This window comes from Fonticula alba, assembly GCF_000388065.1.
Source record: "Fonticula alba strain ATCC 38817 unplaced genomic scaffold supercont2.4, whole genome shotgun sequence".
Classification (NCBI taxonomy): Eukaryota; order Rotosphaerida; family Fonticulaceae; genus Fonticula; species Fonticula alba.
The window spans coordinates 2,977,518-2,988,096 of NW_009242974.1; the positions used below are offsets into that span (position 1 = coordinate 2,977,518).

A 10,579-nucleotide genomic window follows, 5' to 3' on the forward strand; every position below is an offset into this window, starting at 1 on the left:
CGGCAGCCCCGGCGCCCTTCCCATGGAGAGCCAGCCACCCCGCGGCATGGCAAGCCGCTGCCCGGCAGCGCAATGCGGCGGCCCTCGCTGTCGGCTGGCAGCCGGTCACCGGCTGGATCCCGGATCCGCCGGATGTCCACCGACGAGCGTCACCCGGGGGACCGGTCGCCGGCCGGTCGGCGTCCGGGCCCGAGCGGCCCCATGTCCGATGATGATCTGACCTGCGAAAGTGACCTGGAGCACAATGCCTTCGAGTTGCTGTATGACACCAATCTTTCCTCCTCGCCGGGGTCGCTGTCTGTTGTCGGGTCTTCGCCGACGCCGGGGCCCAATTTGTCGGGGCTTCCCTCTCTTGCGGCGGTTTTCTTCGATTCCGACGATGCCTTCGAGGCGCAGGCCTCCCTCGCACAGTCCCTCTACGAGGAGGCAGCCACCACCGGGACTGGCGATGAGGGGGCCTTTTCTCGTCACTGGCAGGACTTCTTCGGAGCCAATGTCCCGGAATTGGTCTCGGCCTTGGATCCAGGGGAGGCGCCGGATGACGGGGCAGCCGGCATGCCCGGGTCCATCTCCTCCGAACCCGAAGACTCGGACCTCGGGCCGGCCGGCTTGGCTGGCGCCTCGGAAGAGGACCGGGCGTCATTGCTTCTGTCTCCGGGTCGGCGGCCCGGGCGTCTGCATCGCGTACAGCAGGCTGGCCGAGGCCGGCATCGATCCGCCTCAGGCATCGGGGCAGGTGGAGCTAGCCCTGCGGAAAGTGCTCGCGCCACGGGAAGCGACGGCCTGGCCACGACGCCCCGGGCCCCGGGCGTGCTGACCAGCCTGGCCGGTGGCCGGGCGCCGACAGCCGAGGATGGCAATCTCAACATCATCGGGCTTGGCCGGGCCAGGCCGGTTGCCGACATGGAGGCCGATGGCGAGTCGGCCGATGAGAGCGGCAACGACGCCACCGATGACGATGGCGATGATGATGGCGATGGCGATGGCGATTGCGCAGCGTGTGGGCTTGCTCACTTGTCGTCGGCCATGGATCTGCCCGAGCCCTTGGGTCATCCCTGGCAAGTGACGGACGCCCTGGAGACGCTGTGTCAACTGGAGCTGACGGGGATCTGTCCCTCGACGGTGGGCTCGCTTGGGGCCACCGGGCGGCCGATCCTGAGTCAGGTATTCGACTCCCCCTCGGCCAAGCGCCCTCGCTACGATGGCTCGGTGGACTGTCCGCTGGATGGCTTTTTGGACATGCTGCCGCAGCCTCGGCGAAGCTTGGTTCTGGTGGCCGGCTCCGGCCCCGGGGCCCAGCGTATGGTCCTTCCTTCGAGCGAAGTCCTGGGGCATTTGGTATGCGCCTGGCGCGGCCCCATCGGTCACTGTCGAGACACCTTGCAGTTTGAGGATCTCCTGCGGCTGGCGGTTCGGCTGTTGACCGGGGCATTTGCATGGGCCGCCGAGGTCGGTGTGCCCTGGAACTGGGGTCGTTGTCCTGGGTGCCAGACGCCCGGGATCCTGCAGCTGGCTGGCGGCATGGCGGCTTTGTCGGTGGTGGTCTTCCCGGATTCCGGGGACCGGGACCCGGGGCCGAGCTGCTCATTGCTCGGGGGCTGCGCTGCGGTCACGGCGCGATTGTTGCTGGTCCGGGCGTTTGTCCAGTCCGATGCCGGGGTCGACCCGGGGCCGGATGTGGCGGCGGGCGTTGGCCGGATGCCAGGGCGCTTCGGGCGAAAGGCTCTCCTGGATCGTCTGTCGGGGGATGGCATGTCGCCGGTGAAGGCGGGGCGTTCCCTGGCGCCGGTGGCCCTGGCTGACATGCGCCCGGAGGGGCGTCTGCTGTCCGGTGGCGATCATCTGGTGGATCGGTTATGCTCGGTCATTCGCGCGGGCTCGGCCCTGTCGAGGGTGCCCTCGGCGGTAGCGGCCGCGGCAGCATCGGAGGGGGAGGGGAGTTGGCGAGCCAGCTCGGCGGCGACCAGTTCAGCGGGCACCATCCACGAGGAGCCCTCCACTCGCAAGCGCCAAGTGACCACCCTTTCCTTGCGGGAATACATGCGCAAACGGAAGGCCTGAGGGGCGGGGAGACATGGGGGATCCGATCCCCTTTTCGGTGTCTCCCTGCCCCCGGCCGGCCTCCCTCTGTTTCTCCTTCCTGTTTCGAACATTGAAAATGCCCCCCCCAACCGCGAAATGCCAACGTTCCAAGCACCTCCTGCTTTGTCCTGGACCTGCCTCTCCGGGGCTGGCAGCCGGTTTCCCAAGCAGGGGGCGACGCTGGAGGACATCGGCGCTCCCATCGGCAGAGGCCGACCAGGCTCGGCGGAGAGAGGAGCGTGATAGGTGCGGAGGGGTGCGGGGAGGGGGGGGGGGAACGAACGAGTTTCAAAGGGGCGCGAGTTCGAGCGCGGGCCTGAGTGCGGCTTGGGGAAGAAGAAAAGAGGGAACAGCGTGATCGCCTGCTGAATATAGGGGCACCTCCCAACGCACATCTAACCATCGTGTGGTCGCGGTGTGCCCGCGTGCAGAGATCATTTTTTTCTTCTTCGCCGGTGGCCGTGCTCCGTTCCGGGCCTGGCGTTCTCTCTCTGTGTCTCTCTGTGTCTCTCTCTCTCTCTCTCTCTGTGTCTCTCTGTGTCTCTCTCTCTCTCTCTCTCTGTGTCTCTCTGTGTCTCTCTGTGTCTCTCTGTGTCTCTCTGTGTCTCTCTGTGTCTCTCTCTGTCTCTCTCTCTCTCTGTCCCTCTCTCTCTCTCTGCCTCTCTCCCTCTCTCTGTCTCCGTCTCTCTCTCTCTCTCTCTCTCCGTCTCTCTCTCTCTCTCTCTCTCTCTTCCCCCCGGGCGAGTGTCTGAACAAGTTATCCAGGGGCCTGTGCGTGAGTGTTGTTGTGAAATGCGTTATTCCTCTTTTTAAGGGGGCGAATGTTTCGGCTCTCGGGCTCCTAAGCCAGCCATGGACATTTCCCCATCTCTTCGCCTTCTTCTTCGCTTGCGGCTCTCCCTCTCTTCCTCTCTCTTTGAGATTGCCCCCCCCCCCTCCTTTCCACGATGAACTTCTCCACCCCAGGAGCGTCATCAGAGTCCCCGGCCGAATGGTCTCAACCGCCACCTCCAGCCTACCAGGCGCCCCCCTATGAGATGGCGCCATACCCCTCAAACAGTGGCGAGGTGTCCAAGGGCCCTCCCTCGGATGCCGCTCAAGCCGCGCATGGTTCCTACCATCAGGCACAGCATTCGCCTGGACCTGCGGCTGGCGGGCCTGATTACTCCACCGGCGATACCCCATCCTTGCAATCCCATCTTCCCTATGGCCAGCTTCAATATCCTCCGGCCGCCGGTTCTCCAGGCTACTCCTCGGGCTCGCCCGCCGTGGGCTATCCCACCGGCTCGGGTGCGCCTGGGTATCCTCCCGGTTCCGGGACGCCGGGGTACCCTCCTGGCCCAGGCGCACCGCCATATCCGCCGACCGGTGCCCCGGCCTATCCAACCCTCACCACCGTGACCACGGTGCACACGACAAATCCCGCCCTGCTGGGGGTTCACCAATCGCCCGATCATAATGGCAACCTCTGGGTGCCGGAGACGGTACCCTTTTCGGACTTCGCGGCCTACTTGCCCTACTATGAACTGGTACGTCCGCCCGGAAGTGGGGCCATTCCCTCTGCACTCGTGCTCCCTCCCTCCCCGATGGTTCCCCCCCCCCCCCCCCCCCCCCCCCCCCAATGGCGATGCCCTACTCCTTGCTGACCTGCTCTTTGGTGTTTCTTCCCGTAGCCCATCCCGAAGCCGCCCCTGATCAACAAAAAGAGCAAAAACGCCTCTTTCATCATGGTATGCACACTGGGCCATTCTCTTGCTGCGCATGTTCCCCCCCCCCTCCGGTAAGATCTGCTGACCGATATCCACCGCGTAATTCACTGGGCCTTTTCGTCTCCGATCAATTAGCTCGGCTTTGGTCTCCTTGTCAGTGTCGGCCTCGTCATTGCTGGCGTCAGTATGTTGATCCTTTCTGCGGGTTCCTTCTTCTTCTTCTTCCTCCTCCTCCTCTTCTTCTTCTTGCAGCTTGTCTGTTGTTCAGCTCGATTGACCATTCTCACTCCCACCGTGCAGTGAGTGATCCCATCGGCTATGAAACCATTGGTGCTGGCGGGGGTTTCTTTGTCATCTGCCTGGTCATGAGTCTGGTGCGTTTCCCCCCTCTTCCCCCGTGCTTTCCCTCCTCAATGCCGACGGCCGCGGATGTCCTCCCCCCCCTCCCCTCCCCCCTTCCCCCTCCCTCCTTCGCGAAGTCTCTCCTGCTCTGGTGGCCTGACCCTTAAACTGGTCGACAAAAAGCACACGCTCTATCGGCGGAGGAAGATCCAAAAGATTTATGATGCCCGTGTGGACATCGAAAAGCGCTCGGTGGAGTGCATTCGTGCGGGGAAGATGCCGCCTTTGCCCCGGGTGCCGGTGTGCAAGTTCTGCCGGATGACTTGGCCCAATCGGTGGACCCTTGTGTTGCTTTGTGAGCGGCCTCCGCATATTGCCGTCCCCCCGGTGCTTGCTTGCATCGGGAACCTTGGCACACAGTATCAGGACGTGGTTGAGAACCAGCTTCAGGCTCTCTATAAGTGATCTCCATCCATGAAGTACATCGAGTGCAGCTCCTGCCCCATCGTCCCTTGAGTGGAGGCTCTCTCTCTCCCTCTCTTCTCTCTTCTCCTTATAAACACATATACACGCGCACACACGCACACACCCTCACCCTCTTCCTGTCCCACACAGCAATACACTCCCCACGATGGACACCTCCTCCTTGGGCCCTCTCCATGTTGGGTAGCCCACGTGTCCCTTGACGCCCCTCCCCTTCCCCCTCCCCCTCCCCTCCAGCCCTTTGGTGCATTTCCGAATCTCCCTGGACGTCATTCCAAGGTATCTGTCGCCCCCCCCTCTCTCTTTCCCTCACGTTGTTCCTCTCTGGCTGTGCTGGCGTCCCGGAAGGGGAAGGTCCTCCAATGAGGGGGGAAGCCGAAGGGCGAAAGCTGGTCTCCCCCTCGCCTCTGCCGACAGAGTCCTATCGCGGACTCGGTCGTTTGACGATGGGCAAAGCAATAAGCTGGCAGCCTCGAGTGTTGGTACAACATCAGAAGCAGGGCTATCTTCGTGCCCCTCCCCCCCCCCTGGGTCCGGCGGGGAAGAATCCATGCGGTCAGAGATGGCTTCGGGCCAGGTGCGAGCGGAGAGATTTGTGGGGACAAATCGAGAAGGAGTCCGTGTTTCCCGTCAATTTGCCGGCCGAAAAATATGCGCCTGCCAAGAGCCTGGTGCCTGACCGCGGGCACGGGTTTTCCGCTTCCCCTGCTTTGCTCTTGTGCCTCGGTGAAGGCTGTCCCCGGCAACGGCCGTGCCAAGGTCTGGGCGGCGTCTCCTCGCTCACAATGAATGAAAGGAGCGCCATCAGACAGCCAGAGCTCGGCGTGTGTTCCTGTCTCCCTGACTCTCCCTGTGTGTATGTGTGTGTGTGTGTGTCTGGGAGGGAGGATGGCTCTCGGATCATGGCGAGTGTGCAGCGGTGAGCTCGCAGTATCACATCGCAACCTGCGACAATCGTTCCGGCAACTCCCGTAAGATGGGCGATCGGACACATTCTGCCGGTCTCATGCGACCTTCCCAGTTTGGGTGCCAGGGGCTGTGGCCGATATCTTTGGGGTCCCGGATGCGTCTGTTGGTAACTTTCACGTACCTTCTGTTGTCTTCCCCCCCCCCCCCGCTCGCCCCTGTCCCCTCTTCTGTGCGAACTGGATGAACCCCTTCCGCCAAGCATCGCTACTGTTGTCCAGTTTCCATTCCGAGAGAGAGAGAGTGGCAGTACGACCTTGACCTTGAATACGGCCGAATAACGTGGGCTGCTATTTTTAATGGGAGACCGTGAGGTGTGCTTGTTCGTCACAAGAAGGCCCCATAGGAATGCCCCAGCCTGCCCATTCTCTTCATTGGTCTTTCTCTCTCCCTCTCTCTCTCTCTCTCTCGCCATCTAAATGTGCTCCTGCTTTGTCTCCCTCACCGATTGCAGGATCTGAGTGTGGGTGATCAGAAGCGACCAGCCGGCCTGATGCGGAACTCCGCATATCTCCGGGCCTTCATCCCCCGGAAATGGCCCGCTCCTGGGGGTCCAGACACTGTCAGGGAGGCCCACCCTCGGCAGCCTCCCTGCTCAGCCCCATGATTTGATCGCCCTCCCGGTTGCTCGATGAGGAAGCCGCTGGATTTCTCCCGGGGGTTGCCGGCAGCCGGTGATGCCAAGCAACGTGGCATATGAACTGATGGCGCACAGGCGTGGAAGGAAATACTCCCCGCCATTGAAAATGAGAGAATATAGGAAGGCCTCGGCGTTGACGAAGTACCGCTCTCCGGAAAGTTGGAATCCCGGCCCCTCGGTGGCTAGCTTGATGAGGCCAGGCAATTCGTCTGGAATGGCATCTGCCAATCCGACCTGCCAACTGCCACTGTTGACACCGGGGAAAAAGCCCGGCATTGTGAAAACCCGCTTGCCTCTTGGAGGGCGTGGTGAGAATAGTGTGCGTGGGACCCCCTTGTGGAGAGGCACAGGAGGATGGGGCTCCTCGAATCTAAGCTGAGGAAGAATTACCCGCCAAACAATGCGGCCTCGAGGATGTTCGCCGGGACCGTGCGCCCTCCCTGCCTGTGTCTTTCGCTCTTTCTCGCCGTCTCCCTGGCTCTCGGTGGGAGATCATCGATAGTCAGGCCTCTTGATGTGCAAGAGAAACCTGGGTACCGAGATGCCGCGGGTCCGGACGGTGGCAGATCGATCGATCTACTGCCCGAAGGGGCAGTATCATCGGGCAGTAATATCCTTCCAGATCCCGGGTTTCGGGGCGTCCTTAACATTGTCGTTATTTCCGAAGGGGTGTGGTTAGTGAGTGGTTAGTGTGAAGTGTGTCTGTGTATGTATGTATGTATGTATGTATGTGTGTGTGTATGTGTATGTATGTATGTATGTGTGTGTATGTGTGTGTGTGTATGTGTGTGTGTGTGTGTGTGTGTGTGTGTGTGTGTGCGTGTGCGTGTGAGTGAGTGAACGCGAGGCGAAGGCATTTGCCAGATGGATGCATATAAGAGACGCCTTGGCTTGGCCGTGGGTGCAATCCGTGAACCAGAACTCCCTCTCGCGCTGTTCCCCCATTTCCGCCTGCCTCTTGTACTTGAGGCTTTTCCTTGATTGCCCACACATGCAGCCCTACCCAAACAGCCCACAGGGGCCTGGAGTCTTCGTGTCACCGGCTCCGGCCGCTCCGGCCGACCCCTCATGGAGCCAGCCGGCGTACCCTCCCAGTGGCAGCGGCGTACCTCCGAGCGTCGTGGCTGCTCCGACCGGGGCAACGCCCCCGCCGGGGCCAGGCTACCCACCGGTCAGCCCCTTGGCCATGGGTAGCCAGCCAGCGCCACATGCTGCGCCCTACCCTCCGGGCTACCATCCGCAGCAGGGCGAGGCCTATGCCCTTGGCCCGGTGTATGTCGGAGCGCCTCCCGTGCATGATCTTCAGGCGGATTCGGTCCCATCGTCGGGGCCCGATCCGAAGGCCTACCTGCCCTACTATGAAACGGTACCGATGGTTTTTTTTTTCCCTTCTCGCAGGCCGGCCGAGCCCGTGTTCCAAGCCAAGACCCTCGCACTAACTCGCGCCCAGCCCCAAAAGCGCCCCACCGGCCTGAACAAGGCCTCCTGGGTGGTACCTGTCATTCTGGTATGTTTGGCCGCACGGCCGCATGTGTGGTCCATTTGCCCCTCCTCGTCATTCCTGGCTGACTCGTGCCCAACATCTCGACAGGCGAGCATCATTTTCGTCGGCGGCCTGGGCGTTTTCTTCTTCGGAGTCGGTACGGCGCCGCTGGAGTTGCGGATACATTAGGCATTGCCCTGGCTGACCCCTTCGTCCCTCGGGGTTCCCAGCAACGGTCAGGGAAAACGTGTTCATGGTTGGTGTCGGCCTGGGCATCATGGCGATGGGCCTCGCCATGGGACTGGTACGCTTGCTCATGCGGTCGCGCTGGCGAGGACCACCGAGCGGCAACCTTCATAATCACTCACTCATTGATGGATGCGCCTTCCTTCTCGGCCCTCCACTGCCACGCCCCCCGCCCCCCTCTCCCGCCCGGCCTGCCGGCGACCACGCGCGCATGTGACATCCACGTTCGCAGGGCTTCTTCTTCCTGTTCAGGAAGATGAACCGTCAGTTTGAGCGTCGACTCGCCTTCGACGCCCAGGCGGCGGACATCATCCGCGCCGGTGGCAAGCCCGATCTGGCGCCCTATGTTTTGGTGTGCAAGTTCTGTCGCGCGATTCGCCGTAATAAGCGCATCGTCTCTGTGGTGTGCGACCGCCCGCCTCATGTCCTAGTCCCGCCGACTCTCGCGTGTATCGACAGCGTCACTGCCTCGCAGAGAGAAGACTTGATTATGCAGCTTCGGCATGGCAACCATCGGTGAGGGGGTTGCTCTACTCCTCGGCGTGCGAAGCCTGGGAGCATGCCGCGGGACAGTGGCCCGGCTGTCGACCCTATTGGCTGCTCCGGGCTCCAGGGGGCAGTTTTCGTGCCCACCAGTCGCCGGCCGCTCTTCCCTCTTGTCCCGGCTATCGGGCCGCATGGAAGGTAATTTGCTTCGTGGATAAGCCGGCCAGGCAATGGCGCGCATGTTGTACGTGTGTGTGCATGTCCTTCCGAGCCCGTCGGCGCGCCACCACTGGGCCGTCGAGCGATCCCACGGCCGAGCTCCTTCGGTAGTGGGAGGCCCTCCGTCGCAGGGGACGATTGCTTCCCCCCTTGCCCGACGGCGAACGACTCTTGCTCATTCTTGCGCGAGCCCCAGGGCTTTTTTTTTGGGACATGGACCTCCCAAGCGGCTCGGCTGGATGCGAGCAATGTGTCTTCGCACATCTGTTCACCCATTTAGAGGAATACATTTAATTGGGTGCCATGGTTCCCCCCCCCCCTGCCGCACTCCCAGCCGTGAGGACCAGCAGGCGGCCTACGAACAAAGCCAGGGGCGCTTCCTCCCCCGGCCGCTCGTAGAGCGACCCAAGTTGAGAGGCCAGAGTTGCAGGCTCCCCATAGCGCCCGCCGGGGGCAGACTGTCGAGGGACCTTTGTGTCGATGGTCCGCCGGGACTCGGGGTATGCTGGGACATGGCGCACCGGCTGACGCGGAACGGCTGCCCTCCGGCCCGACACATCAAGCACCTTGGGGGGGGGGGGCGGGCTCTGCTGGTCGTGGGCAAGACTCACCGGCAGCATGGGGCTTTGGAAGCTGACTTGCGCCGGGTGACGCGTTTAGCCGGTCCTGAAGTGGGCTGAAGGGGGAAGGGTGCGCTCGAGGTCCCGTGTGAGGGGGAAGCGTCCTGGCCGGGCGTGTGCGAGGCTCGGCCCCGGGCAGAAAAGCACGACGATCAGCCGCTCGGAAGTCTCGAAATTCGGTGCGCTGATTGGGCGACTGCCGACCGCAGGGGGTCCCTCGTCGAGGGTCTAGACCACGGCTTCCGTTGTCCATGCACCCGGCCCCGATCATACTCAACCTCCCCCCTCCCTGCAAGTATCGGAGGGGGAAAGCAGCGTGGCATACCTGGACCGAGTGTCCGGGAGCTGGGGTGTGGCGTCTGGTCTTTGGGGCGCACATGGAGTGTGAACAAGCCTCGCATCGTGCCCACTTGCCAACGCCGAAGGTGGCAACAGCCGCCGGGCAGCCTCACTGGGGGATGGTAGCAGTTCCAACCATGCCTCGCCGTTCTGCCCGAATGGCAGCTGTGAGAGCGGCAATCGCCGGCCCCAGGGGACCGGGGGCCGGTGCCGGCCCCGAAAAGGGTAGCCGAGGCTGGAGGATGCCTCATGACACCACGTGGAGCGAGGAAGCCTGTCGACCGCGCAGCGAGTGGGAGGCTGCCAGTGTGTGATGGAGAATGAGGGCAACCGGGTGTCGGCTCTCGGATCGAGGCTGCAGCCGGACCAAGCGGCAAGAGGCCTGCACCCTCTCCGGGACACGTTCGCCCCTCCTCCTGGGACGCGCTGGCCCGGCGCGGAGAGGCCAAAAGTGTCACCACCTTTCGTTCACGACGCCTCGACATGCGGGCTGGCCGTGGGGATGGGCCTCGCTGAGGGCTCCGCGCCGCGGAGGCTGCCTCCAGGTCGAGGGGTGTCTCTCTCTCTCTCTCTCTCTCTCTCTCTCTCTCTCTCGGCCGCGCGATCCTTTCGAAGGTGGATTCGCTATGCGAGCATATCCGATCCGAGCAATGCGAGGCATGATCTCCCTGGGGGCAAAGTCGCCTCGACCCATATCTCGGCCCCCCCCCCCCCCGGCCCTTGATCCGTATCGGTGTGCTTGCAACCGAGGGGGCCCCCTTTGCCATGGGCGGCGAGGAGCAAAAGGAGAAGTTCAAAAAGGGGAAATCCGGGAATCGAACCCGGGACCTCTCGCACCCTAAGCGAGAATCATACCACTAGACTAATTTCCCACGGCGAATGGTCTGTCTCATACCCTCAAGAATGAAGCGAGCTCGCCTCGGTGGCCATGCTTTCGTTCGTCTGTGCCCCGGCAAGGGGGGGG

At 62.7% G+C, this 10,579-nt stretch overlaps 4 protein-coding genes and 1 non-coding gene across 6 annotated transcripts in view; 4 read left to right on the forward strand and 1 right to left on the reverse strand.

The window, feature by feature from the left end:
* H696_03205 (hypothetical protein) overlaps nucleotides 1-2,061 on the forward strand; it is a gene marked incomplete at both ends in the record, with an annotated part of 3,943 nt that extends 1,882 nt beyond the window's left edge. Inside the window, one exon of the mRNA XM_009497089.1 lies at nucleotides 35-2,061. Coding sequence (XP_009495364.1) covers nucleotides 35-2,061 — 2,027 coding nt within the window. The remainder of the gene's footprint in view (nucleotides 1-34) is intronic.
* A 729-nt stretch (nucleotides 2,062-2,790) lies between these two features.
* H696_03206 lies at nucleotides 2,791-5,492 on the forward strand. Of its 2 annotated transcripts, XM_009497091.1 has the most exons (6): nucleotides 2,791-3,611; nucleotides 3,756-3,812; nucleotides 3,927-3,975; nucleotides 4,092-4,165; nucleotides 4,317-4,612; nucleotides 4,749-5,492. In XM_009497091.1, the coding sequence occupies exons 1-5, from the start codon at nucleotides 3,030-3,032 to the stop codon at nucleotides 4,596-4,598; spliced, it is 1,044 nt and encodes a 347-aa protein (XP_009495366.1). In that variant the 5' UTR covers nucleotides 2,791-3,029; the 3' UTR covers nucleotides 4,599-4,612; nucleotides 4,749-5,492. The 2 variants fall into 2 exon arrangements, with proteins under 2 accessions (XP_009495366.1, XP_009495365.1); XM_009497090.1 differs by having other exon boundaries at nucleotides 4,317-5,492.
* Nucleotides 5,493-5,969: 477 nt separating this feature from the next.
* H696_03207 (hypothetical protein) lies at nucleotides 5,970-6,935 on the forward strand. Its single transcript, XM_009497092.1, has one exon. The coding sequence runs from the start codon at nucleotides 6,260-6,262 to the stop codon at nucleotides 6,599-6,601; it is 342 nt and encodes a 113-aa protein (XP_009495367.1). The 5' UTR covers nucleotides 5,970-6,259; the 3' UTR covers nucleotides 6,602-6,935.
* A 124-nt stretch (nucleotides 6,936-7,059) lies between these two features.
* H696_03208 (hypothetical protein) lies at nucleotides 7,060-8,980 on the forward strand. Its single transcript, XM_009497093.1, has 5 exons — nucleotides 7,060-7,588; nucleotides 7,673-7,729; nucleotides 7,814-7,862; nucleotides 7,936-8,009; nucleotides 8,184-8,980. Exons 1-5 carry the CDS (start codon nucleotides 7,091-7,093, stop codon nucleotides 8,469-8,471), a joined length of 966 nt encoding a protein of 321 aa, XP_009495368.1. The 5' UTR covers nucleotides 7,060-7,090; the 3' UTR covers nucleotides 8,472-8,980.
* Nucleotides 8,981-10,415: 1,435 nt separating this feature from the next.
* On the reverse strand, nucleotides 10,416-10,487 carry H696_03209. The gene has a single exon. It is a non-coding gene; the product is annotated as a tRNA-Pro (tRNA).
* Between the last annotated feature and the right edge of the window lie 92 nt (nucleotides 10,488-10,579).